General features: G+C 33.1%; 2 protein-coding genes and 1 long non-coding RNA gene across 4 annotated transcripts; 1 reads left to right on the top strand and 2 right to left on the bottom strand.

Moving 5' to 3' along the window:
- Window positions 1,436-2,005, top strand: LOC109351952. Its single transcript, XR_002108307.1, has 2 exons — window positions 1,436-1,511; window positions 1,734-2,005. It is a non-coding gene; the product is annotated as an uncharacterized LOC109351952 (long non-coding RNA).
- Window positions 1,975-11,112, bottom strand: LOC109351950 (probable leucine-rich repeat receptor-like serine/threonine-protein kinase At3g14840). Of its 2 annotated transcripts, XM_019593677.1 has the most exons (24): window positions 10,781-11,110; window positions 10,447-10,621; window positions 9,266-9,337; window positions 9,110-9,178; window positions 8,931-9,002; window positions 8,648-8,719; window positions 8,428-8,499; window positions 8,187-8,258; window positions 8,022-8,093; window positions 7,856-7,927; window positions 7,650-7,721; window positions 7,346-7,417; window positions 6,704-6,766; window positions 6,165-6,230; window positions 6,019-6,054; window positions 5,877-5,917; window positions 5,165-5,541; window positions 4,549-4,744; window positions 4,313-4,459; window positions 3,879-3,997; window positions 3,545-3,755; window positions 3,186-3,435; window positions 2,836-2,986; window positions 1,975-2,323 (listed from the first exon to the last, which is right to left on the bottom strand). In XM_019593677.1, exons 1-24 carry the CDS (start codon window positions 10,872-10,874, stop codon window positions 2,069-2,071), a joined length of 2,898 nt encoding a protein of 965 aa, XP_019449222.1. In that variant the 5' UTR covers window positions 10,875-11,110; the 3' UTR covers window positions 1,975-2,068. The 2 variants fall into 2 exon arrangements, with proteins under 2 accessions (XP_019449222.1, XP_019449221.1); XM_019593676.1 differs by having other exon boundaries at window positions 8,022-8,258; window positions 10,781-11,112.
- On the bottom strand, window positions 12,666-26,599 carry LOC109352857 (probable leucine-rich repeat receptor-like serine/threonine-protein kinase At3g14840). Its single transcript, XM_019595037.1, has 34 exons — window positions 26,282-26,599; window positions 25,982-26,144; window positions 25,099-25,170; window positions 24,941-25,009; window positions 24,315-24,386; window positions 24,155-24,226; window positions 23,782-23,853; window positions 23,594-23,665; window positions 23,427-23,498; window positions 23,265-23,336; window positions 23,082-23,153; window positions 22,665-22,736; window positions 22,419-22,481; window positions 20,666-20,734; window positions 20,544-20,579; window positions 20,404-20,444; window positions 19,847-20,223; window positions 19,375-19,570; window positions 19,144-19,292; window positions 18,746-18,865; window positions 18,440-18,650; window positions 18,081-18,330; window positions 16,853-17,027; window positions 16,542-16,615; window positions 16,420-16,455; window positions 16,280-16,320; window positions 15,723-16,099; window positions 15,251-15,446; window positions 15,022-15,168; window positions 14,622-14,740; window positions 14,316-14,526; window positions 13,957-14,206; window positions 13,375-13,525; window positions 12,666-13,059 (listed from the first exon to the last, which is right to left on the bottom strand). The coding sequence occupies exons 1-34, from the start codon at window positions 26,373-26,375 to the stop codon at window positions 12,691-12,693; spliced, it is 4,632 nt and encodes a 1,543-aa protein (XP_019450582.1). The 5' UTR covers window positions 26,376-26,599; the 3' UTR covers window positions 12,666-12,690.

Here is a 26,809-nt window from a genome sequence, read left to right as displayed (position 1 = left end):
TACTAGATCAACGCTTTGTTGGTAAATCCTTTTATGCTATGAAATAACAAAGAAAAAACTACAGGAAATAATACTTGCATCCCTTATTTACTGAGAATACATCTTTATCCTTCAAACTTAGAGTATAATATTTATGCATTAATAATGTAAATATTAATATATAATTTGTATATCATTTATTATTCATTTGTATTTTTATATAAGAATCAATGATTGAAAATAAAGGATGAATACTAATATGATAATGTAGAAAATCTTATACTACTAATGTATACATATTTCTCTCTAAACTAAAAGAAAAAATATCATTCTCTAGTACCTAAGAACCGTCTGATTCCATTTTTTGACACATTTCCAATGAGTTATCTTCTCACCGACACCTATCCAAAATAGTCCAAAACAGGGGAAAGTTAATGACATGGAAGGGATTTTGTTTGAAATTACAAATTATATGGTCAACGCTCACGCAACTTCTTAAAATTACAAAATATAAAAGCAACATATTAAAAAAAACTAATTCTACCTGTAATATGGAAAAAGGAAGGCTTTTCATTATCAAGTATTGTTGTTAATATGACCCGAAAACAAGTTTAATTGAGTAGAATTAGAACTCAGCTTAGTTTAGCTCGAAACTTGACTTGAGTTCAATACAAATTATTTTTTAACTCGAGTTTAGTTTGAATGGTTCATTTGGATAACTCAAATATTTAATTCATTTTTTTAAAAACTACACAAGGTTACATATATAAATATAACATTGTTTATATATATATATGATAACAATAAACATAAAAAGTTATATATATATATATATATATAAAATATATCTAACCAATATATGAACCTAACGAGTCGAACTGTATTCAGTTCATGTTCGGTTTATTTATTTAACGAACTTAATTTCTAGCTTAAGTTTGACTAATTTGATTCATGAACCAAGTTTATCGAGTTAAATAACGAGTCGAATTTCGAAGAAATACTAGTTACTTTATTTTTTTTTTTAAGTAGATGAATATTTCTCATCTATATGTCAAAGGAAGTGATGAGATTAGTTGTGGGAGGATCTAAATAACAAAATTTGAATCATAAAGCAAAGATAAAGAGTGAAAAGACACTAGTCATAGTATGCATGGATTCTGATTACAATGATATAAGAACATCAACCTAATGCCTATGAATTGATTTTCTATGAATTATCATAACCTCTAGTTTCAAAATTTCAGTTATTACATTGTAAATCTCCTCCAAACCCTGTTTAAATTATCTTTCATGTTGTAATCTCGGGTGAGCAAATTATTTTTATTGTAATCCTCATCCCACAATATTTACTTTAATTTCTTGTAATCTTCATCCATCCTGTATTATTCATTCCAATTGTGGTTCTTTATTAACTACAATGTCTATCACAGAAACAACTTTCCACAAATTCATTTAACTAGTGTGGAGCTCCCACTGAGATAATCATTTTGGTGAGTACTATACACTCAATTTACATGTCTTGATGAGGGGATGTGGATCATCTGTCTCCAATGGTGTCTCATTTCCTGTTCCAAGTCAATCATATATTAACACGTGAATAAAATTTTAAAAGAATGGAGCACTCTCTTTGATTTGGGACATGAGATATGACACCGTTTGAGATAGGTGATCTTCATCCTTGATGAGGAGCGTGTACTTTGACATTTTGAATGATGGTTGTGTAATGAACCTGAAGAGTCTAAAAGAATATTCAGTGTACTCTAATCTAACTAACTTATGATACTCTAACCTTTTCCTGACGTAACAATAAGTCTGCATAAAACCATTGGAAGATGTATTATTCAAATATATCATATGAAATTTCTACAGTTTCTCTAATTTTCTATTTCCCCTATAAGAAAAACTCATCAGATTTAAATATTTAAATTTCTACCAACAAGGTGTTGGTCTAATAGTATAAATTTCCACTAGATCTCGGGATAACGAAAAGGTCGGTGTTCAAAACGGATTATTTCTTTACCAAAAGGTGAGTAGAGAGAAAAATACTGGTATAAGCTGGCTGTGACTCTCACCTGTCTTACTTCCCCATCTATTGGTAATATTGTTTCATCTTCTCAAATTTCTCATCATCCAATGCCTCACTTGTGTCTGACACCTCATGCACAACACTTCTTCCTTCAAGCATGTTTACCACTGAAGACATGGCAGGCCTAAGCGTTGGAGAAAAATTTGTGCATAAAAGAGACACTTTTATGATCAACATTGCCTCCTCTTTGTTGAATTCTCCACCCAACCTTTTATCTACAAGCTCCATTAGGTTACCTTTTTCTTTTAACACGTGCACCTGGTATAGTAAAGTGTAAGCATCCCTTTGATTCCACACTCAATTCAAATATTCACATTAAATTGCAGCTGTGGTTAAGTTGTATTTATTGCAATTGTGGTTAACTGAAGGCGTTGGGGAGACTCTCATGACATAAAAAGATTGCAGACAAAATTTTGGTTATGGACCGCATTTTAAAACTATAAGAAATTGATTAACTGCAATTTAAAGCCTCCAGAATTAAAAAACAATAGGGTATAAGTAAATAAAAACAATAGTCTCTATGCAAAGAAAGAAATCATCATATTTGCCTCCAGAATTTCACAGAATTGACGAAATTTATTATGCATACTTGGTAATCTTAAATTTGGGACATTAAGTTACTAACAGCAACATAAATTACCCTTCAATGGTGTCAAGAGATGAAAATTGAATGAAACTTTTGTATTAGTTTCTACAGTGTAAACAACAATGCAAGATATTCTCGAAATCAGTTTGGCTTGAATGCATGAGAAGATGAGAGGATTATTTACCCAATCAAGAAACGAGAAGCACTCTTGTGTGAGCTGGCTAATGGTGTTGCTCATCCCACTAACAATTTCCAATGCGACAATTCCAAAACTATAAACATCTGCTTTGTCAGTCAAATAACCATGCATTGCATACTCAGGAGCCATGTACCCACTGCAGTATTCAGAATTCATCGTTACATTAAGTGGAGAATGGAGACATGTAACATTTCAATATAAGTTTAAGAATTAAATTGGATAATATATCTTAATATATGAACTCTACTATTGACTTCTTTCTTTAGAGTGTGATAACATATCCAAAATATTGCTCAGCAAAGATCAGTGCAAAACTATAAAACATTGGAACTTACTAAGTTCCGGCTATTCTGGTGCTTATGTGGGTATTGTCCTCTTCATTGAGCTTGGCTAAACCAAAATCAGATATCTTTGGGTTGAGATCTTTATCCAGCAATACATTAGTAGCCTTGATGTCCCTATGAACAATCTTCAGTCTTGACTCTTCATGAAGGTAAGCCAGGCCTTTAGCAATACCAACACAAATCCTCTGCCTTGTTTCCCAGTCCAATCTCAATGGAGATTTTTCTGGGTCATCATTTCTGACTGTAACGCAAATTAGAAAAAAGTAATATATATGAGTATAATTAGATGTACAAAATTGTATATCATTAGTTTATTATAGATACAACAATGAAACTTGAAAAACAATTACCAAATAATGCACGAGCTAGGCTATTATTTTCCATGTATTCATATATCAGCAACAATTGATCCTCCTCCATACAGAAGCCATGTAGCTTAACTAGACAGGGGTGTTGCAAAGCGGAAATCAGCCCTATCTCGTTAATGAATTCACGATTCCCTTGCCTTGATTTAGCAGAAAGCTGCTTAACTGCTACTATTCTACCATCTGAAAGAATGCCCTGGATTTCAGGGAATGGAATATAGTTTTTGAATGGTCGGCGAAGATTCAATAAACTTTAACATAATAACAACAATATAATTTTTTATGATCAAGTAGAAGTGTTTGGTTGTGCAGAGTATACCTTATAAACAGGACCAAACCCCCCTTCTCCAATCTTGAAGGCTCTGTCAAAGTTATTTGTTGCTGCTTTGATTTGTCGTAAGGAAAATAAGCCATTATTGGAATCTAAACCCTCCAGAGCTGTTAACAAAAGCAAACAAAAATCAGATATCTCTTATATATTAGGAAAACTATACATCATTAACACTTTTGGCATAATAGTCATTATTTGAAACCAATGGCCTCACTGGATCCGCCATCTCAGTGCTGTTACTTTCTTCAAGAGGAGTTAGCAAAATTCATAAGTAGAATGAAAAGTCAACTAAATAGATACTTAAACAACAAGTTACACACACAGATTAATAACCCACACATGCAAAATCCCAATTTTCCACTGAAGAGTTTCATTCAAAAGGTTGGTCATCAGGATGACAGAAGCAAGTTCTCATTGATTACCTCTTTCCACTGATCTTTTCTGTCCTAAACAGCCCTTCCACCAAAGTATGCCAAATACCAAGATGATTATAATTACTCCTGCAGCCACTATTGCAACCACAGCCCTTGCAGATATGCTAGTACTGTTTTCCGATGGGGGTGTAAAGTCTGCATGATTATTGTGAAAGAGTTTTACATTAGATTAGACAATAAAGGTGATGGCGGAAAATAAGAAACTTTAGAGAAGTACAACCTACCAGAATGAACAGATATAGCTGATATAAGAGGGCCATATACTGATCTAAATGGGATAGAAGATGTCCCTTTGCCAGCCCAATATAAGCGGATCTCCAAGGCATTACTAGTGACAGCAGCAGTGAATTTTTTTATGACTGCCTTATCAAAACCCCCTGCTTCCTCTGCAATATTGAAATCCTTCACTACCAACTTTCTCTGCAAAATTTAAATCCACATAAAAATCCTTGTAATGGTTGCAAGTTAATAAATTTTTAGTCTACAAATGTTCAAAATATTTAGAACACAATTTTACACTATTATTTCATTATAAATTTTGGTTATGAGTTATGACTTAATGATAGAATTTAATTTATATTACACAGTCTTCTAAAGGATTTGAATTAAGTATCCTGATGCCCCAAAATACTAGCACCCAACTTGTTCAGTATTTAACATGTGAATCAATGTTTTAAATTGCATTCTGAAACTACAACTGTAACCACAATATTGTGGTTTCGGGAGTCCCACGGCAGTTGCAACTGTATTGGCTGGACAAAATGTAACCACGACCATGACCACTACCAAAATTTAAAACACTGATGTAATAATCAAGGGAGGAAAATATAAAACATATACCTGAATGTAGATGTCAAATACTCGCCTTCCGAGACTGCTATATGTTTTATCATCGGTGAACATTATTTCTGCAAAATGGAGATTCACTGTGTAGTTTCCATTTCCCATGCAAAATCCATAATAAGTCAGAGAATTTGGAGAAACACGTGCATCCATGTATAGTTCAGCATTGTCCATAGCAAGCTTAGTTGTATTAGACCATTTATAGTAGTCTGAGCGACCACTATCCAAGAAGTGACCACCAGTCATAACTGCCCAGTTTGTTCCAGTTTGACGAAATCTAGCTGCTCCCATGTCACTGGAATCATCATCATATGACTTACTCCCATTAGAAGTTATGAGCTTTCCACCACAATTTATATACAGAGAGTACATTGCTGGAACAAGAAGGAATTGGTTTGCAAATATTTAAGGAATTATTACCCATTAGGAAAAGATATTCACTAAATTAAATTTTTACATTCTCATCTATCCCATGAAGTATGATTTTTGGTCATGAGCGATTTATGATAGAGATTATTGGAAACCTGGCCAGGGACATTTCATTGGACACTTCAATAAGACAATATTCCGTTTCTTGACTTCTATAAAATCATTTTAACTCATCTATATATGTGTGTGTGAAATATATGAATAAATAAAAACTCATCAGTTTCAAATGTTAAGATGATGCTTAACAATCCATAAGAAAATCTACGATAATTCAACTTACTTTTAGGACACTGAACATTTGCCAAACATGAAACATTTCCTCTGAGAAAATAAAAGGAGTGGGGAGTCAGCACACATTATAACCAGTACTATATTTGTAAATATATAATCCAATAATTTAGCACTATGTACATCAAACTTACAAGCTGTTTCCATTTGAAGAGGATGAGAAGAAGTTCCTATGGCATATGGTAAATGGCCAAAGATCAGGTAGCTTCTTAAAATAACAAATGAAGAAAAAAATGAAAATGAAGAATGAAAGAACAGCACAATAGTTAAAGAGTCTTACGCGCTTCCCTGTTGACAAGTCTGCTGCTCTATGTTTCCTATGCTGAAGTTGTTGTATGAGAGATCTCTGTGTAAGGTTCATAGAATGTGATTCAGAAACTGTGACAATCCAAAGTATTGACTTCACAGAACTTGATTTCTCAGGAGAGTTCTAAGAATATTAGATATGAAAATATGGATCCTTTGCAGCTTGGTTATCTAGCTCAAACCATAATGAACGATCCACATTTCTCGGAATTTCTTTTTCTATAAAATTTGCCAGAACACACTCAAAAAAAATTTTTGGTTAATACATACGAAAGTGATGTTATCCAATGAAGAGATTTGAGGATTCTCACCTCCTCGTATGGACGAGGAGGCTAGCATTTCTATATGTATATACACACACATCACTAAATGCGTCAGGAGTCAGGACATAAATGAATACCGGAAAAGGAACCAATAATGGATGAGGTTAGCATTTTTCTATAGAGATACAAACACATCACTAAATTATATAAATCAACAGATCACATAGGCAGTATTTGAAAGGTAACTCACACAAAGTCTGGTTTATCAATCCAATGAGGCAGAGGTCCAGTGAGATTATTCCCAGCTAAAAATCTAGTAAAACCAATATCAAAAAGTCAATTCATAAGATCAAACTATTGATTAACCAACAAAATGGTAAATAGGCTAGTGAACTCTATCCAAATGATCTAGACTCTTAAAGGAATATTCTATTAATTAACTGGTTTGACCACACCGAATATGCTTTGATTCAGTCACTAACATAAATCAGTGACAACAATTCAAGTCCCCCATATTTCTGTCTGCTCCCCTTAACTACTCTTATAACCTTTCCTCTTCATTTTTCTTTATTTTCTATTTTCCCCTAAAAAAGAAATAGGAAGATAATTCTCTGGTAGAGAAAATGTTTCTTCAAAAGAATAAACTTTATGGTCTGAACATTAAAGGAAAACCAAATGATGGATATAACTGTAGGTTTCAAATGAAATAATATATATAATTTACATAAAGACCAACCAGAGGAGTTGAATTGAACAAACAGATTGGTAGTTTCCATTTTCAACATGACAATACTATATGTCCAGGGGAAGCAGCTAGTTTGACATTTTTCCAATTTCCAAACTAAAAATTGAAGCTATCAAAGGAAAATGAATAGTGTATAAAAGTTCTTACAGCATGTTCATGTTCTGTAGACTATCAAAACTGCTTGGGATTTGCCCACTTAATTTGTTGTAGCTTAGGTCTCTGAAAAATAAAATATAACCAGAATATGTTCTGTCTGAGACGAAAATTATATAAAAGGAACATAAAAATATAGTTCCTATAATGTGGTGAACAGAATAAGCATGTTGAATTCCTTCAATCCAACTAATGAGTGTAACTACAAACATTTCTAAATATAACAAAATACTGCAAGAAAATTCAAAAGTTATCATCATCAACAAAACAAAAGCAAAAACGAGAAGAAAGAACTTACAATAGTTGCAAACTAATCAAGTTTCCAAGATGTTCAGGCAATGCTCCAGTAATATTGCAACTCCTCAATATTCTGGCAACCATTCAGGCAATAACATCAGTTTGTGATAAGACATAAGCATCTTTCAATTTCTACCCTAAAAAGTTTCTTATTGAGGCATTAATTAAGAGTGAAAATAATAAACATAATCAAATTATCTAACTCACAGTGTTTCCAAATTTGTCATATTATTAAGTTGAGGAAAAGGTGAATCAGATCCATTCAAGTCAGTAATTCTCCTGCATACCCTAATACTTTAAGCTTTGGTTCACACAATAAAAGAACAAGTTAATTTTGAAACTTTATTTACCATTAAAAAACCACCATACTTACAAGTCAGTGAGGTTTTTCAGAAGTGAAATTCCAGAAGGAATTGGCCCACTGAAACCACTCCCTTGGATCACACTGAAAATATTTACAGAAACAAAATGCTTCAGAGAAATGACATTGTGTAAAACAACAACTAAAGTGCATGAAATAAAAGTGGGGAAATCATACAGTATCTCAAGATTTATCCAGCTCTGTATAAAATTTGGTATTGCTCCAGAGAATTGATTGTCACCAATTCTTCTGCATGATAGGAGGGTATATATTCAGTATGAATTTTAAACAAAGTTAAGAGACATAAAACCAGTCATAAGCCTTCACCTAACAGCTTAAGCTTTTAGGAAATTTGCTTCTTGACAAATAATAATGATAGTCTGGATTAATAAAAGAAAAATACAACCAAGAAGCTTACACATGCTTCAATGTAGTGAGCTTAGCAAATGTTGCAGGTATTTCTCCAGTGAAATTGTTGGAGGTAAGTAGCCTACAGAGAAGTTAAATAATCAAATGAAATTGATAGAATAGAATGTGCAACAAATAATATTTCAGAAGCTAGTATCAATCATCCAAAATTAGAAGTAATACAAAACAACTACTAATCTGAAAATGTCAGAGTCAAGTGAAGGGCTTACAGTCTTTCAATCTGGGTAAGATTCCCAAGTTCTGGAGGAAGATCTCCATATAATTGATTGAACTCCAATACCCTAACAATTTAAAAATTAGGTTTCTCTAAAAACATCCACATACACTCACACAAGAGAAAAGAACTAACAAGACGTTGTCTAGTGGTGTAAAGCATCACTCAATCCTCGAAAGGAAATAATTTATTATCCAAAGGGTGATGAGATACCCTTGATTATACTAAAAAACACAAAAGAAAATAGACAAGTTGTAATGGGAAAACCAGAAACTTACAAACTTTTGAGAGTGGTGATATTTCCAAGCTCCTTTGGGATAGGACCAGTTACACGGTTTCCCAAAAATGAACTTAACATAAAAGAACATTGTACAATTAGATTCATTCTTCATCTTTCATAAATGAGTAGAGTACAACAAGTATCAAAATAACAAACTAGGCAAAAGAGAGAGATTACATGTTGACAAGATTTAAGGTACCCCATTGTATAGGAATTGTACCATTAAGGTAGTTGAGGGTGAGGTCACTGTAACAAAACCAAAAATTCAATCACATATGAGTGAATTAAACAAAGTAATATAGGAATGATAGTGTAAATTAGAGTGTTACATACATTTCTTGTAGATAAGGCAACCTCACAAGCTCTGGTGGCAGAGTACCAGAAAGATTTTGTGATTTCAAAACACTGTATGGTAATTCAAAACCATCAAAGTTGTTAATGGCTTAATGCAAAATAGGTAATGTTATGTAATATTATGGTAAATCACAGCATACATGTCAACCCACTTTCTTATTTTATGATATATGGAGTACTTGATTTTTATGTATTTCATTTTGGAGAATTACATCACAATTTTTATATTGAGGATACATGATATTATAATTCTTTATTTTTAATATACAACATATTCCACACTTTCTTATAAATGTACTAAAAACATCACAATAGGCTTCAATTCTTTGCTATTCTTTTCTTTCATCCCCTTCCTGCAAGACATCCTGTGGATCTCCTTCTGGACAGAAAAAAACTATGCATTGTTTGAATTTTTTGGCAAGAAATTGTTTTAAAATAATGATTTTTTTTTATATAATTAAATATGTGAAGATGTACTAGAATGAAACTGCTCTTTGAAAATTCTATGATCTACTAGTTACCTTAATCTGAACATATTTTTGGCAAGACCTTTGAATGTTATTGACATAGCTTTTATAATATTTTTAGCATTGTTGACCGGACCTCTCTACCTACATATATTCAACCAACTAAGACCGTAACTCTCTACCGACATATATTCAACTAACTAAAGTATTATATTATTTTTTGAGTGTAATATTTGCATTATAAAGATTTATACATAATCAATATATTATCTATTATTTATTTATATTACTTTTTGAAAAATAAATAATAATTAAATATAATTAGTAGATAATGTAATGATAATGTAAAAACTCTTATATTATTAGTATATATTTTTTTTCTTTTTTGTTTCTTGGACATTTGCTTATTTAGTATTATACTTTTTATAAGTAAAATTTTAATAATGACCAGAATTAAAATGATACATCAGATAGGAAGGGATAAACCTTTAAACCTCCTCTACAAAACTCACACAATGTGCTCTAGAAATAGACATAAACAAAACCCAAACAAAAAAACACTAAAGTAGTAAAAAAGATAAATGAAAATAAATTAAAACACACAACGTAATATCCTATGCATTTTAATGTTAAAAAAAAGCTTTCTTCTCAAAAAAAGTACCAAATGATTAAAGAGAGAATAACTACACATACATGCTAATTACATGGCAAGCAGTGTTATTGGCAAAGGAGCAATTGCATGTGACACTATTTTCTGACCCTTTTGATTGATTAACCGATTTCCAGTTACTCTGTCCACTACATGGATCTACACTGAAGTCCCAATCCTTCTTCCCAAGTGTGTTACCTATGTCTTTCAAAGCTTCCACTGCATTTTATATATATTCACATACATATATAAGAGACTATAGTCAAATAATTAATATATGTATATGTTCATTGTTCAATATTAATGAACTGCATGAAATAATAACCAAAGTATTATAACATGGAATAAATAAAGCAAGGATGGGAATAAGCTATATACCTTCATCTTGTTGAAGAGTGGCTCCAAAAGAGAATGATGTGAGGCAAAGAAGGAGGAGCAAAAGAAAGGGAAATGAAGGGAAGAAGGTACCCATTTATCTTTTATGGCTAAATGATATGAAAATGGAAAATCATTGAGACTAATTTGTACACAAGAGGAGGGTGGTGCTTACTTTAGAATTTTCTATGGTTGGTATTTATTATTATTATATAGTATAAAAAGGGGTCAAATAATATCACATCAGAAAGACGGAGGTGTTAGGTGTAAATATTACTTTAGCTTGTAAGATGATTTCAATACGTAAGATTGAGGAAACTATAAAGAAAGAACCTTGTGAAAATAGGGGCTACTTTCATTTAACATGATAAAGGTAACTCGTATATGAATTTTTTACACATTTCCAATAAATTAAAGTTATCTTCTCATTCACACTTATCCAAAATAGTCCAAAACAGGGGAAAGTTAATGACATGGAAGTGATTTTGGTTGAAACCTCAACATTTTCCTTTATTATTATATCTTGGTTTAAAGTATGTTCTGCGTTAAAAGCAAAAATAAAAAAATTATAAATGTTTAATTTTTGAATTGATGACATATTTTGACTAGTGTGAGACATGGTTTGAATAATAATTCCTTATTCTTTCATTACAAAAATGTTGTCTTAAAATCTTCCCATTTTGCATCTCCTAAGAAATTGAATTTTTATAAGTAGAGCTACTTAGCTTGGCTAATCATGGATTAGCACTAAAATGAGCTTAGTGAATTAGGTTGACTCACATTTAATAGCGAATCAAATTTTGGTCAACTAGATACCCACACACTGCATGTGTTGGTTCATCATTCTTTTTGTTTACCGTAAATACCTTCAATTTTTTAGCCTGCTATATCTTTATCTCTATCTTTTGTTTGGTTCATCTTCCATTTAAAAATATAGTTTAAGGGTTGCTTAGGTTTCAATTTTTACCTAATATCAAGATGATAAAATTGTTCCTAAAATCCGGACACTGATAGTTTGACAAACATGATACATTTCCGCTAAGAAAAAAAAAATGAAGAGGAGAAAGAACAATTCAATTAACCTCGGATTGACACTTATTAGTAGAAATAGTCATGCATTCAAATAGAAATTGATTGTCTAATGAATGTAGTACCCAAAAAAACAGCTAACCTATATATTCTAAGTTATGTACATGTAAATATGTATTTAGATAATTGGCCATGAGAGCCATTCCAAGAGGATTCAAACAAGTTCCTGTGGTATATGAGAATCGATCAAGGCTCATGCAGCTTCTTAAAATTACAAAACATAAAAGAAACTAATTCATCTGTAATATCAGCTATTCTTGATTGCTTTGAATGGAAAAGGAAGGTATTTCATTTTCAACTACTGTTACTGCTTCTGAAACAACCTTCCCGTCATGTTGAGGTTTATCTTCTTTTATTTTATTCTGAAGTATTTCTTTGTATCTTATATGGTTTTGGAACAACTTTAAATTAAGCCATTCTACACTATTCAAATAATCAAAATTCATAGTGCTAGGACCCGAAACCTAGTCAACATCTAACCCACTGATCCAATTATTAATCCATTATGTTTCCACCATCAGCATTGGAAAAGTTTCCTTGGCCATCAATTGTTTATTACAATTTTTTGGAAGTGATTGTAGCAATCATAAGCCTCATTTAAAGGGTGATCAAAACAAATTGCAATTGATAATTTTACTCAACTTCAAAAACTCATTCCATCTTTAAAATAAGGATTTAATATGTATACACAGTATAATAGTTTTTTACACTGACAACAATTATCCATCATTGATTTGTTAATTACTATTGACAGTGTAAAACGAAAAAAGAACCAATTTTGTTCAGTTTGATTTACAGCTCAATTAACCACACACACATGTTCCCTAATTTCTGGTTTCAAGGTAAGAAGAATCTATATCAGTTGATATAAATGCATTAGATTCATCAGTTGGGATATTTTGGCTCTGATCCCCAGTTATATCAGTCTCTCTTTTATGTTGGTAGTAATTTTTCATCACCTCGAACTTCTTATCATCCAATACCATACTTCTGTCTGACACTATCTCTTCAAGAACCCTTCTTCCTTCAAGCATGCTTACAACTGAAGACATTGTAGGCCGGAGCGCCGGAGAGAATTTGGTGCATAAAAGAGCCACTTTGATCATCACTACCACCTCCCTTTCATTGAAGTCTTCACCTAACCTCTTATCAACAAGCTCCATTACATTATCTCTTTCTTTCAAAACAAGTGCCTGGTAGTGTAAAATGTAAACAACAATTTGATTCCAATATTGATTCAAAGTATGAACAAGCAAGGCATTAAATCTAAGGTTCAGATATATTTGGAAGAAGTAATTCAAAACAATATATGCTTGTAGTTTGCAGAATTTCAAATAAGAAGTTCATATTTGCCTGAAAAACAACAGAGTTTCACAAAACACATAAATTGAATGGTAGCTTTAAACTGCATCTCCCTTCAATTGTTTCAAAATATGAAAATAGAACGAAATTATATATAAGGCAATGAGATTCACATGAATGAAGAAGAGCATGAGAGCGAAAGATACCCAATCAAGAAGAGAGAAACATTCTTCTTGAGGATGGCTAACAGCACTGTTCGCTCCGCTAACAATTTCCAACGCAACAATTCCAAAACTATAAACATCTGCTTTGTCAGTCAAATAACCATGCATTGCATACTCAGGAGCCATGTACCCACTGCAAGTGTTGAAAATTAATCAATTACAGTAACTTGAAGAATTTAAGTCATATATAACCTTTTTAAAATCCATAAGTTGAAGAATTAAAGTTTGATAAGGTAAAAAAGGGCGGCCCAAATCATGAGACTTCCACCTAGTGGAATCTAGAGATGGTAGATGTATTCAGCCCTACGCCCTGATCCTTGCAAGCAAAGAGGTTGTTTCCAATATTTGTACTCATGACCTCAAGGTGATGAGACAACCAACCTTACTGTTGCACCGAAGCTCACCTTCTAGTTTAAAGTTTGATAATATATTTCATTATATAACCTTTATTATTTTTTTCTTCATGGTGTGATCATTTAAACAAAATATAAAGACCAAAAAAATCAATGCAGAACCTTCTAAAAAATTAATCAATGCAGAATAATACAAAATATGGGAACTCACTAAGTGCCAGCTATTCTGGTGTCTATGTGGGTACTGTCCTCTTCTTTGAGCTTGGCCAAACCAAAATCAGATATCTTTGGGTTGAGATCTTGATCTAGCAATACATTAGTGGCCTTGATGTCCCTATGAACAATCTTCAGTCTTGACTCTTCATGAAGGTAAGCCAAGCCTTTAGCAATACCAACACAAATCCTCTGCCTTGTTTTCCAATCTAATCTCAAATGACGATTCCCTGGGTCTTCTTTCGTGACTGATATAAATTGGACACAGTACCACATAGTCAAGAATACATGTTGCATTTTTAAACTTGTAAACTATAATAAAGATGCAACAATAAACTTGAACACAGAAATAATTACCAAATAAAGTATGAGCAAGGCTATTGTTTTCCATGTATTCATATATCAGCAACAACTGATCCTCCTCCACACAAAAGCCGTGGAGTTTAACAAGATTAGGGTGTTTCAAAGCAGAAATCATGCCTATCTCATTTACAAATTCACGGTTTCCTTGCCTTGATTTTGATGAAAGCTGCTTAACAGCTACTACTGTGCCATCTGACAGAATACCCTGCATTTTGGTGATGTTATACAGCTTTTGATTGCCACGATAGAACATACAAGTCATGATGGTCGATCAAACATGTTGGGTTTTTCAGAACATACCTTGTAAACAGGGCCAAACCCTCCTTTTCCAATCTTAAAGGATTCATCAAAGTTGTTTGTTGCAGCTTTGATTTGCCGTAATGTAAATACGCCACTTTGTGAACTTAAACCCTTTAGATCTGTCAGTAGAAGCCAGCAAAAATCAGAGATCTCTAATATTAGGATAACTATATATCCATTTGGAAACAAATGGCATCATTCAATTCATCACCTGTGTTGTTAGTTTCATCACGAGAAGTTAGCAAAAAGATTAAGTACGATGAAAGGCCAAGCAATTAGATAGCTCAACAATCAAATTCATGTACAAGACATGCAAAATCTGGTTTTGGTGCATAAAAATTTCTGAATTTTTATCAAAAATTGGTATTCAGGATAATTGGAGTAATTTCTCAGTGTTTACCTTTTGCCACTGAACTTTTAAGTCCTAGACAACCTTTCCACCACAGCATACCAAATACAAAGATGATAAAAATTGCTCCTGCAGCCACAATTGCAACCACAACCCCTGCCGATATGCTACTACCACTTTCCGATTGGGGTGTAAAGTCTGCGTGTTATTATGAGTTTTACATTATTAAATGATAATGGTGATAGCAGAGAATAAGAAACTACAGAGAAGTACAACCCACCAGAATCAACAGATATAGCTGATATAAGAGGACCATATACTGATCCAAATGGGATAGTAGTTGTTCCTTTCCCAGCCCAATATAAACGAATTTCCAAGGCATTACTAGTCACAGCAACAGTGAACTTCTTAATGACTGGCTTACCAACACCCCCTGCTTCCTTTGCAATGTTGAAATCCTTTACCACCAACTTTCTCTGCAATATTAAAATCCAGATACAGATCGTTCATGATAGTTATAACTTTCGAAGTATAGGAAGAAATGAGAATATTGTATCGCACAGTTTTGCATTATTAAGTTCATTATTTCATTGGATTAGGACATATTTTGGTTTACATCAAACAATCTGCTCTAGGATTTGAATCTGCTAACACGATGTCCCCAAAGAGACTAGTGGCCACTTTGCCAAAAGGCATTTGCTAAATATTTAACATGTGGTTGACAAAGGTGGGAATATGATAAAATCGTGAACCTGAATGTAGATGTCAAACACACGCCTTCCCAGGCTATAATATGTTTCATCATTAGTGAACATTATTTCTGCAAAATGGAGATTCACTGTGTAGTTTCCATTTCCCAGGCAAAATCCATAATAAGTCAAAGTATTGGGAGAAACACGTGCATCCATGTACAGTTCAGCATTGTCCATAAGAAGCTTAGTTGTATTAGACCATGTATAGTAGTCTGAGCGACCACTATCGAAGAAGTGACCAGCAGTGATAACTGCCCAGTTCATTCCGGTTTGACGAAATCTTGCTGGTCCCATTTCACTCGAATCATCATCATATGTCTTGCTCCCATTAGAAATTACAAGCTTTCCACCACAATTTATATAGAGAGAGTACAAGGCTGGAAAAATAGATTATGTGAGTAACTAAAAGAATCAATAATTGTTATAAAATATGTTATAAAAATATAACTTACGTTTTCCTTGTATTTCAAACTCAAAATATACAATAAATACATTAAAAAACAAGAGGTTCAAATGTTACAGTAAGTCTATAAGAAATCCATGATAACTCAACTTACTTTTAGGACAGTGATAATTTGCCAAACATGAAATGTTTCCTCTGAGAAAATAAAAAAGAGGGAAACAACAAGTTAACACACAATAACCTAAATACATGTAAATATGTACTTCAATAATTTAGCTTGAGAGAAAAACTTACAAGCTATTGCCATCCATAGAGGATGCAAACAAGTTCCTGCGCCATATGAGAAATGGTTAAGGCTCGGATAGCGTCTTAAACTTACAAAAAAAATGAAACAGTAAAATATGCAGGATTCTTACACGCTTCCTTGTTGACAAGTCTGCTGTTGCTCAATGTTTTTTATGCTGAAGTTGTTATATGAGAGATCTCTGCATAAAGTTCATAGAATCCTATTCAGAATCTGAGGTGATTCAACCAGGGGCAGATGGCAGCAGGATTGGTGTATGCTCTCCCCCAATTATATTATTATTTGATTGCATATCTTTATGCTTGGTTTGGTTTAACATCTAAAAGGGAGGTTCAATGCACGAGACTCCCACCTAATGGGTATGGAGGGTAGATATACACAATCTTACCCTCCCAAATGAAGTTGTTCTCAAGATTTGCATACATGACCTCCAGTAGTCCAGTTCAAAAGGCAAGCAACCTTACCGTTGCGCCGAGACTCACCCTCAGTTTGGTTTAACACCTGTAAATTAATTTCTTTATATATTTTAATGGTGGCATGGCCCCACTTGATATAAATGTCTTGCTCAGCCATTGAATGCAACAAATCAACTTGACTGCTGGGGAGAATTCTAAGATATTGTTAGCAAAAAGTGGAGAATTCTAAATTATAATTAATAGCAGCTAAATTATGTAGCTGTGCTGCAGTGTCCTATTGTTTAACTCTTTTCTTACTATAAATACAAAATAATTTTTGTACCCTAAATATGACACCTATATAGGGGCACCTTATGCCGATTGATGTAAAAGAGGTGTAAACTGAGTGTCATGCCCAGTGTTCAAATAATGGGATTGTTGAAGTAAATGAACAATTCTCAACAATGAGAATATTGAGATAAATAAAATAGGATTAGAATAAGGTAATTTCTTATCATGTATTCCGAGCTGTACATTATAATTTCCAGTAAACACATAAGAAATAGAAGTTTCTATTTGCTAACTTTCCTTTCTCTGCAGTATAACTGTGCAAAGATAAAACCACATTGACTGTTGAAGTTTCTAAAAACCTTTTGCTTGTAAAAATATCAAAATACACTTACAGCCACAGGTTTATTTGGTTCTAACACAGAAGTGGAAAAAATTTCAATGAAAAGATAAGAAAATTTTAAGCTCCTTCTAAAGTCAAGCATATGCGTGTATCAGGGCTTTATCATACAACATGATGTTGGAGAAATAGATAAAGGTGTAGTGTTGAAAATTAATCAATTACAGTAACTTGAAGAATTTAAGTCATATATAACCTTTTTAAAATCCATAAGTTGAAGAATTAAAGTTTGATAAGGTAAAAAAGGGCGGCCCAAATCATGAGACTTCCACCTAGTGGAATCTAGAGATGGTAGATGTATTCAGCCCTACGCCCTGATCCTTGCAAGCAAAGAGGTTGTTTCCAATATTTGTACTCATGACCTCAAGGTGATGAGACAACCAACCTTACTGTTGCACCGAAGCTCACCTTCTAGTTTAAAGTTTGATAATATATTTCATTATATAACCTTTATTATTTTTTTCTTCATGGTGTGATCATTTAAACAAAATATAAAGACCAAAAAAATCAATGCAGAACCTTCTAAAAAATTAATCAATGCAGAATAATACAAAATATGGGAACTCACTAAGTGCCAGCTATTCTGGTGTCTATGTGGGTACTGTCCTCTTCTTTGAGCTTGGCCAAACCAAAATCAGATATCTTTGGGTTGAGATCTTGATCTAGCAATACATTAGTGGCCTTGATGTCCCTATGAACAATCTTCAGTCTTGACTCTTCATGAAGGTAAGCCAAGCCTTTAGCAATACCAACACAAATCCTCTGCCTTGTTTTCCAATCTAATCTCAAATGACGATTCCCTGGGTCTTCTTTCGTGACTGATATAAATTGGACACAGTACCACATAGTCAAGAATACATGTTGCATTTTTAAACTTGTAAACTATAATAAAGATGCAACAATAAACTTGAACACAGAAATAATTACCAAATAAAGTATGAGCAAGGCTATTGTTTTCCATGTATTCATATATCAGCAACAACTGATCCTCCTCCACACAAAAGCCGTGGAGTTTAACAAGATTAGGGTGTTTCAAAGCAGAAATCATGCCTATCTCATTTACAAATTCACGGTTTCCTTGCCTTGATTTTGATGAAAGCTGCTTAACAGCTACTACTGTGCCATCTGACAGAATACCCTGCATTTTGGTGATGTTATACAGCTTTTGATTGCCACGATAGAACATACAAGTCATGATGGTCGATCAAACATGTTGGGTTTTTCAGAACATACCTTGTAAACAGGGCCAAACCCTCCTTTTCCAATCTTAAAGGATTCATCAAAGTTGTTTGTTGCAGCTTTGATTTGCCGTAATGTAAATACGCCACTTTGTGAACTTAAACCCTTTAGATCTGTCAGTAGAAGCCAGCAAAAATCAGAGATCTCTAATATTAGGATAACTATATATCCATTTGGAAACAAATGGCATCATTCAATTCATCACCTGTGTTGTTAGTTTCATCACGAGAAGTTAGCAAAAAGATTAAGTACGATGAAAGGCCAAGCAATTAGATAGCTCAACAATCAAATTCATGTACAAGACATGCAAAATCTGGTTTTGGTGCATAAAAATTTCTGAATTTTTATCAAAAATTGGTATTCAGGATAATTGGAGTAATTTCTCAGTGTTTACCTTTTGCCACTGAACTTTTAAGTCCTAGACAACCTTTCCACCACAGCATACCAAATACAAAGATGATAAAAATTGCTCCTGCAGCCACAATTGCAACCACAACCCCTGCCGATATGCTACTACCACTTTCCGATTGGGGTGTAAAGTCTGCGTGTTATTATGAGTTTTACATTATTAAATGATAATGGTGATAGCAGAGAATAAGAAACTACAGAGAAGTACAACCCACCAGAATCAACAGATATAGCTGATATAAGAGGACCATATACTGATCCAAATGGGATAGTAGTTGTTCCTTTCCCAGCCCAATATAAACGAATTTCCAAGGCATTACTAGTCACAGCAACAGTGAACTTCTTAATGACTGGCTTACCAACACCCCCTGCTTCCTTTGCAATGTTGAAATCCTTTACCACCAACTTTCTCTGCAATATTAAAATCCAGATACAGATCGTTCATGATAGTTATAACTTTCGAAGTATAGGAAGAAATGAGAATATTGTATCGCACAGTTTTGCATTATTAAGTTCATTATTTCATTGGATTAGGACATATTTTGGTTTACATCAAACAATCTGCTCTAGGATTTGAATCTGCTAACACGATGTCCCCAAAGAGACTAGTGGCCACTTTGCCAAAAGGCATTTGCTAAATATTTAACATGTGGTTGACAAAGGTGGGAATATGATAAAATCGTGAACCTGAATGTAGATGTCAAACACACGCCTTCCCAGGCTATAATATGTTTCATCATTAGTGAACATTATTTCTGCAAAATGGAGATTCACTGTGTAGTTTCCATTTCCCAGGCAAAATCCATAATAAGTCAAAGTATTGGGAGAAACACGTGCATCCATGTACAGTTCAGCATTGTCCATAAGAAGCTTAGTTGTATTAGACCATGTATAGTAGTCTGAGCGACCACTATCGAAGAAGTGACCAGCAGTGATAACTGCCCAGTTCATTCCGGTTTGACGAAATCTTGCTGGTCCCATTTCACTCGAATCATCATCATATGTCTTGCTCCCATTAGAAATTACAAGCTTTCCACCACAATTTATATAGAGAGAGTACAAGGCTGGAAAAATAGATTATGTGAGTAACTAAAAGAATCAATAATTGTTATAAAATATGTTATAAAAATATAACTTACGTTTTCCTTGTATTTCAAACTCAAAATATACAATAAATACATTAAAAAACAAGAGGTTCAAATGTTACAGTAAGTCTATAAGAAATCCATGATAACTCAACTTACTTTTAGGACAGTGATAATTTGCCAAACATGAAATGTTTCCTCTGAGAAAATAAAAAAGAGGGAAACAACAAGTTAACACACAATAACCTAAATACATGTAAATATGTACTTCAATAATTTAGCTTGAGAGAAAAACTTACAAGCTATTGCCATCCATAGAGGATGCAAACAAGTTCCTGCGCCATATGAGAAATGGTTAAGGCTCGGATAGCGTCTTAAACTTACAAAAAAAATGAAACAGTAAAATATGCAGGATTCTTACACGCTTCCTTGTTGACAAGTCTGCTGTTGCTCAATGTTTTTTATGCTGAAGTTGTTATATGAGAGATCTCTGCATAAAGTTCATAGAATCCTATTCAGAATCTGAGGTGATTCAACCAGGGGCAGATGGCAGCAGGATTGGTGTATGCTCTCCCCCAATTATATTATTATTTGATTGCATATCTTTATGCTTGGTTTGGTTTAACATCTAAAAGGGAGGTTCAATGCACGAGACTCCCACCTAATGGGTATGGAGGGTAGATATACACAATCTTACCCTCCCAAATGAAGTTGTTCTCAAGATTTGCATACATGACCTCCAGTAGTCCAGTTCAAAAGGCAAGCAACCTTACCGTTGCGCCGAGACTCACCCTCAGTTTGGTTTAACACCTGTAAATTAATTTCTTTATATATTTTAATGGTGGCATGGCCCCACTTGATATAAATGTCTTGCTCAGCCATTGAATGCAACAAATCAACTTGACTGCTGGGGAGAATTCTAAGATATTGTTAGCAAAAAGTGGAGAATTCTAAATTATAATTAATAGCAGCTAAATTATGTAGCTGTGCTGCAGTGTCCTATTGTTTAACTCTTTTCTTACTATAAATACAAAATAATTTTTGTACCCTAAATATGACACCTATATAGGGGCACCTTATGCCGATTGATGTAAAAGAGGTGTAAACTGAGTGTCATGCCCAGTGTTCAAATAATGGGATTGTTGAAGTAAATGAACAATTCTCAACAATGAGAATATTGAGATAAATAAAATAGGATTAGAATAAGGTAATTTCTTATCATGTATTCCGAGCTGTACATTATAATTTCCAGTAAACACATAAGAAATAGAAGTTTCTATTTGCTAACTTTCCTTTCTCTGCAGTATAACTGTGCAAAGATAAAACCACATTGACTGTTGAAGTTTCTAAAAACCTTTTGCTTGTAAAAATATCAAAATACACTTACAGCCACAGGTTTATTTGGTTCTAACACAGAAGTGGAAAAAATTTCAATGAAAAGATAAGAAAATTTTAAGCTCCTTCTAAAGTCAAGCATATGCGTGTATCAGGGCTTTATCATACAACATGATGTTGGAGAAATAGATAAAGGTGTAAATCATAAGATTAAAGCTAGGTGGGTAAAGAGAGAAGTGTTCATGCATTATTTGTCATAGAAAAGTGCCTATCAAACTAATATGAAAAAGTTACAACAGAACTACAAGACCATGATGTTTCATGATACTGAATGTTGGCTGTAAAATTCCAAAGCATAAGTTAAGCATTGCAAATATGAGGATGTTGCATTGGACGAGTAGACATGCAAAATAAAATAGGATTAAGAATGAATCCATTAGGGAGAATGTAAGGATACCACATGTTCAGAAAAGGATGATAGGATTTCACCCTGGGTGATTTGACCATGTGAGGAGAAGACCATTAGAAGCCTTAGCAAAAAGAGTAGGTCATGGAGACGATATAACAATAATTAGAGGGAGAAGCACAAAATAACTACATGTATATTTAAATGACTTTTACGAGACCCGATTTTTAACAGAATACAATGATGTCGTTTGATCAATATAGACAAGCCACCTAGTTGGAAATTACTTTATTGTATTTATTGTTGTATATATAATGAGATATAAGCTGATACACATATGAAGCTAAAACTACAGTTCATAAATGAGTGAAAAACAAAACTTGCACATTTAATTAATTCAAGAAATCATATAAGCAGCAATTGAAAGACTTACACGAAGTCTGGTTTATCTATCCAGCTAGGCAAAGGTCCAGACAAAAGATTCCGAGATAAAACTCTGGTGAAGTCAATATCAAGAAATCAATTATAGAACTTGAATTAAAGAAGAACCAGAAAAATGCTAGTCAACCCTATCCAAAATAATTTGGATTGTTCATGAATTAGAATAGTAACATCCAGTACAAAGAAATTATGTCATTAATTGATGTAATCCAATCAGAAAATACAGAAATTTTCTTACAGCATGTACAAGTTATTCAGACCATCAAAGCTCATCGGGATTTGTCCAGTTAATTTGTTGTAGCTAAGGTCTCTGAAAAAGAAATTATATCCAGAATATTTCATTGTTAGAGAAAGAGTTTAATAAGTTTATATTGGGAATTGTAAATACACATTTACTTATGCATATAAATTTTATAAATGCATCCAGTTCCAATATAAACTCACTTTTCTCGTTAACTTAAAATGTGCCATTGGGTACACATTAGAAAAACTATTAACAAATGCAACAAAAAATATAGTTCCCTGTAATGTGGGAAACAAAATAAGCCTATTGAAACACTTAACAAAACCAATGAGTATAAATGCATGGATTATATAGATAGCAGAATAGTTTAAAAGTTAGCATCAGCCAAACAAAATAGGAAAAGGAACTTACATCACTGTCAGATTAGTGAAATTCCCAAGATACTCAGGTACTGCTCCAACAATATTGCAACTCCTCAATACTCTGGAACATTTCAGACATGTATAAATATGTGGCAGTAATCCCTTCTTTATTTTCTATCCATAAGCCATTGCTTTATTCAGGCATTAAATCTAATAGGGGCATTTAACTCACAGTTTCTTCAAATTTGTCAAATTATTAAGTAGCGGAAAAGGTGAATCAGATCCATTCAAATCACTAATTGTCCTGCAAATCATATTTTAAACATGGCTAAATGAAACAAAAAAGAAAGTTAATTTTAAAACCTTGGTTGCATTAAGAAAACACCATACTTACAAGTCAGTGAGGTTTTCCAGAAGTGAAATTCCAGAAGGAACAGGCCCACTCAAACCACTCCCTTGCATCACGCTGGGAAAATTGAAGTTATTATTAAAAAAGTTGTTTCAGACAATATGTGAATAGAAAAACTAAAATTTACAAAAGAAAAGGGAAAACATTCAAACAGCATCTCAAGATTTGTCCATCTTTGTATAAAATTAGGTATTGTTCCGGAGAATTGATTGCTGCCAATCCGACTGCATTATATGATGGTAAGCAAAAAGTAGAAGTTAATACCAATTTCGAAGTTAAACAACAATGCAGACTATAATTTAAAAAATATAAAAATAAAAATAAAAAGCATGACGCTTACAAATGCTTCAAAGTAGTGAGACTAGCAAATGTAGCAGGTAGCTCTCCAGTAAAATTGTTGGATGTAAGAAGCCTAAAATAACAGTCAATAATCAATGGAAGACAGAAATAATTAATCAATGGGATTGTCTTTTATGTGCCCATTGGCACATGTTAAGGAACCCTCAAGAAGAAAGTTTTATATTTATTAAAACTTGTGTTTTCCAGATTCTTAAACATGTATTCATGGCACACATTAAGAAACCCTTAATCAAATAACACTAAAGATTAGTGTTTCAGCCTAAAAAATCAGTATGCCAATCCAAAGGAAAAAAACATAAATTAGACAGTGACTATTCTCTGTAAATTCCAAAGTCGCGTTATAAAGGGCTTACAGTCTTTCAATCTGGGGAAGATTTCCAAGTTCTGGAGGAAGACTCCCAGAGAGTTGGTTGAACTCCAACACCCTGCTCCATTTAGAACTAAATTCCTCTAAAAATATCGACACAAGAATTGGCATGGTACAAATTGTAATGAATAAAACCAGAAACTTACAAACTTTTGAGAGTGGTGATGCTCCCAAGCTCCTTTGGGATTGGTCCCGTTAGACGGTTTCCATAAAAGGAACTAACCAAAAGAAATTTTGTACAATTTTATTCATGTTTCACAAATTATTACAAGATAAAATGTAAAATGACAAAAGAAAATGAGCAATGCTATGGGCACACTCTTTTCAACATACCTAAGGGCGTTGTTGCTAACACTGGCACTTGTTAAGGAATATAAAGGGGATAAGTTAATGTTGGTAAACTAAGTTCCCAGTTCTAGATGTATTAAACTCATTATTTCTCTATGTACAATAACTCCTTTTTTGATTAAACAGAACCTAAGAGTCCATTTGCAAATTTGATTTTCCAGGGGTATGGAAAGAAATGAAAGACTTCAGAGCTATATGATAAGTGTATTTCATGGCTCCAAAGTCTTTCAGTTCCCTTATTTCCCCTCTAAAATTCAACTCGCAAACGGACCAAGTCATTCTCATATAGAAAACAGACACTTCAAGAAACATAACAAAATGAACTCTCATTTATCAGAATCATGTCTTTTGTAATTTAACAGAAAGCATGATTAAGAAAGATTAGCAAGTTAACCAAAGGAATAGAGAGATAGATATCTATTACATGTTGACAAGATTTAAGGTGGCCCATTCTTTAGGGATTGTACCATTAAGGTAGTTGAGGGTAAGGTCACTGTAACAAATTAAAGAGAGAGAATCAATGAGACATAAGTGAATGAAACCATAAATCAATGAAAGTGTAAGTAAAAGAGTTTAACATACATTTCTTGGAGAAAAGGCAACTTCACAAACTCAGGAGGAGGGGTGCCTGAAAGATTTTGTGCTTTTAAAACACTTTATGGCCATTGAACAGTGAAACTTGTTAAAACTTCAAAGAAAATAGTCATGAATGATGTGAATATTTTGGTGCATCAAATATCTTGTCAAATTAGTCGTTTTTTCAGATTAATTTGTCATAAAATGACGAAGAAAGGTACTAATTTAACCCTAATATAGAATCTTTGAGGGTGAGCCCAGCATAACCATAATCTTTCTTGACTTGTGACCTAAAAGTTATGGACCAAGTCTTGAAAATAGTATCTTTCTTGACTTGTGACCTAAAAGTTAATGACATCTACCTCATAAGACAACACTAGATGATAGTCTTGTGCATCCCACTACCTTTTTTTTTTAATCTTTGAGGAATATTTGGAATTTTCAATTCTTCAAAAACCAAATCCATTCACAAGAATACCACTTTTAATTGTTTATCATATACTCATGGCTAGGTTAAGAGAGTCTTAGAAAAGTTCACAGTTAAAATGGTGAAAGATTTGGGTAATGGGGGAAATTAATGGGAGTTGAGAACATTATTTAAGTAGTTATATTTTTAGCAAATTAACAGCAAAGTTGATTAAAATTAATGCATTGCATTAAATTCTAATATATTTTTTCAACAAAAAAAACTACCTTACTTAATGGGCCAATTAATTATCACTATCTTATCCTATAGAAAAGACTTTTATAGAAACATATCTATATAAAAACTAAAAACAACTAATAAAATATTAGTATAATAAAAAACATAAATACATTTAATGTCGACTAAACTTTTTCTCTCCTTTGGCAGTTTAGAAAAGGCAGACAAAAAAAGAGATGTACTCACACGCTAACAACATGGCAGACAGTGTTATCTTGAAAGGAGCAATTACAAGTTACAGCATTTTGAGCCCCTCCTACTTCAATACTTGTTCTCCAATTACATGGATCTACATTGAAGTCCCACTCCTTCTTCCCAAGTGTCTTACCTATGTCCTTTAAAGCTTCCACTGATTACATATGCACAAAAAAAACATATGTTGAGTTATTATTACTATTAACATAAGCTAACAACAACATGTTAGAAACAAAACAATAATATTGGAGACAAGATCTTGTCATATATAGTACTACATATTAATAATACCTTCATTGTCTTGCAGAGTGGCTCCATAGGAAAAAGATGCAAACAAGAATGGATGGAAGAGCAAAAGGAAGAAGAGATGAGAGAAGAATGTCATATTTTATAGGTTGGACTTAAGAAGATTAGATAGTGCAATAATGGCAATATGGAAACATTTTTCAGGAGATGGATTTTGCTGAAGTGGGTATGAGGAATTTGAGATTTTACTGATTGGTTAAGTTGATTTCTCTCTCTTCACATGGAGGAAATTTAATTAATACCATGGAAGTGACTCAATATACTTCATAATGGAAACAACAAGCACAGAAGACGTTTTGTTCCTGTCTTGCATATTTTCATGGTTGTTGGGTTTAAAAATTAGAAGAAGTAACACAAAAATATTTTTCCATTATATGAAAAATGTTATTCTCTTTTTTATGGTGTTTGTCTCTCTATTAATATTAATGATGAGGGTATCAGCCCAATAAAAATTAGACTTACCGATATTCAGGGTCTGGAAAATTTTTATTTTTCTCAACCCAACTTTTTGCT

This window comes from Lupinus angustifolius, chromosome LG07 (genome assembly GCF_001865875.1).
Source record: "Lupinus angustifolius cultivar Tanjil chromosome LG07, LupAngTanjil_v1.0, whole genome shotgun sequence".
NCBI lineage: Eukaryota > Viridiplantae > Streptophyta > Magnoliopsida > Fabales > Fabaceae > Lupinus > Lupinus angustifolius.
Note: the sequence above shows the minus strand (reverse complement) of the source record. Positions and strands in the feature narration are given on the sequence as shown.

Coding starts and splice junctions, on each gene's coding strand:
- LOC109351950 (XM_019593676.1), bottom strand. CDS start 10,874: ATGGGTACCTTCTTCCCTTCATTTCCCTTTCTTTTGCTCCTCCTTCTT. Junction 7,722..7,855: donor ATGACAAATTTGGAAACACT/GTGAGTTAGATA, acceptor AATGGTTGCCAG/AATATTGAGGAGTTGCAATA. Junction 3,436..3,544: donor CCTAGCTCGTGCATTATTTG/GTAATTGTTTTT, acceptor TTTGCGTTACAG/TCAGAAATGATGACCCAGAA.
- LOC109352857 (XM_019595037.1), bottom strand. CDS start 26,375: ATGACATTCTTCTCTCATCTCTTCTTCCTTTTGCTCTTCCATCCATTC. Junction 25,171..25,981: donor GTCTGCCATGTTGTTAGCGT/GTGAGTACATCT, acceptor ATGGCCATAAAG/TGTTTTAAAAGCACAAAATC. Junction 14,741..15,021: donor TAAAAGTTCAGTGGCAAAAG/GTAAACACTGAG, acceptor TTCTACTGACAG/ATCTAAAGGGTTTAAGTTCA.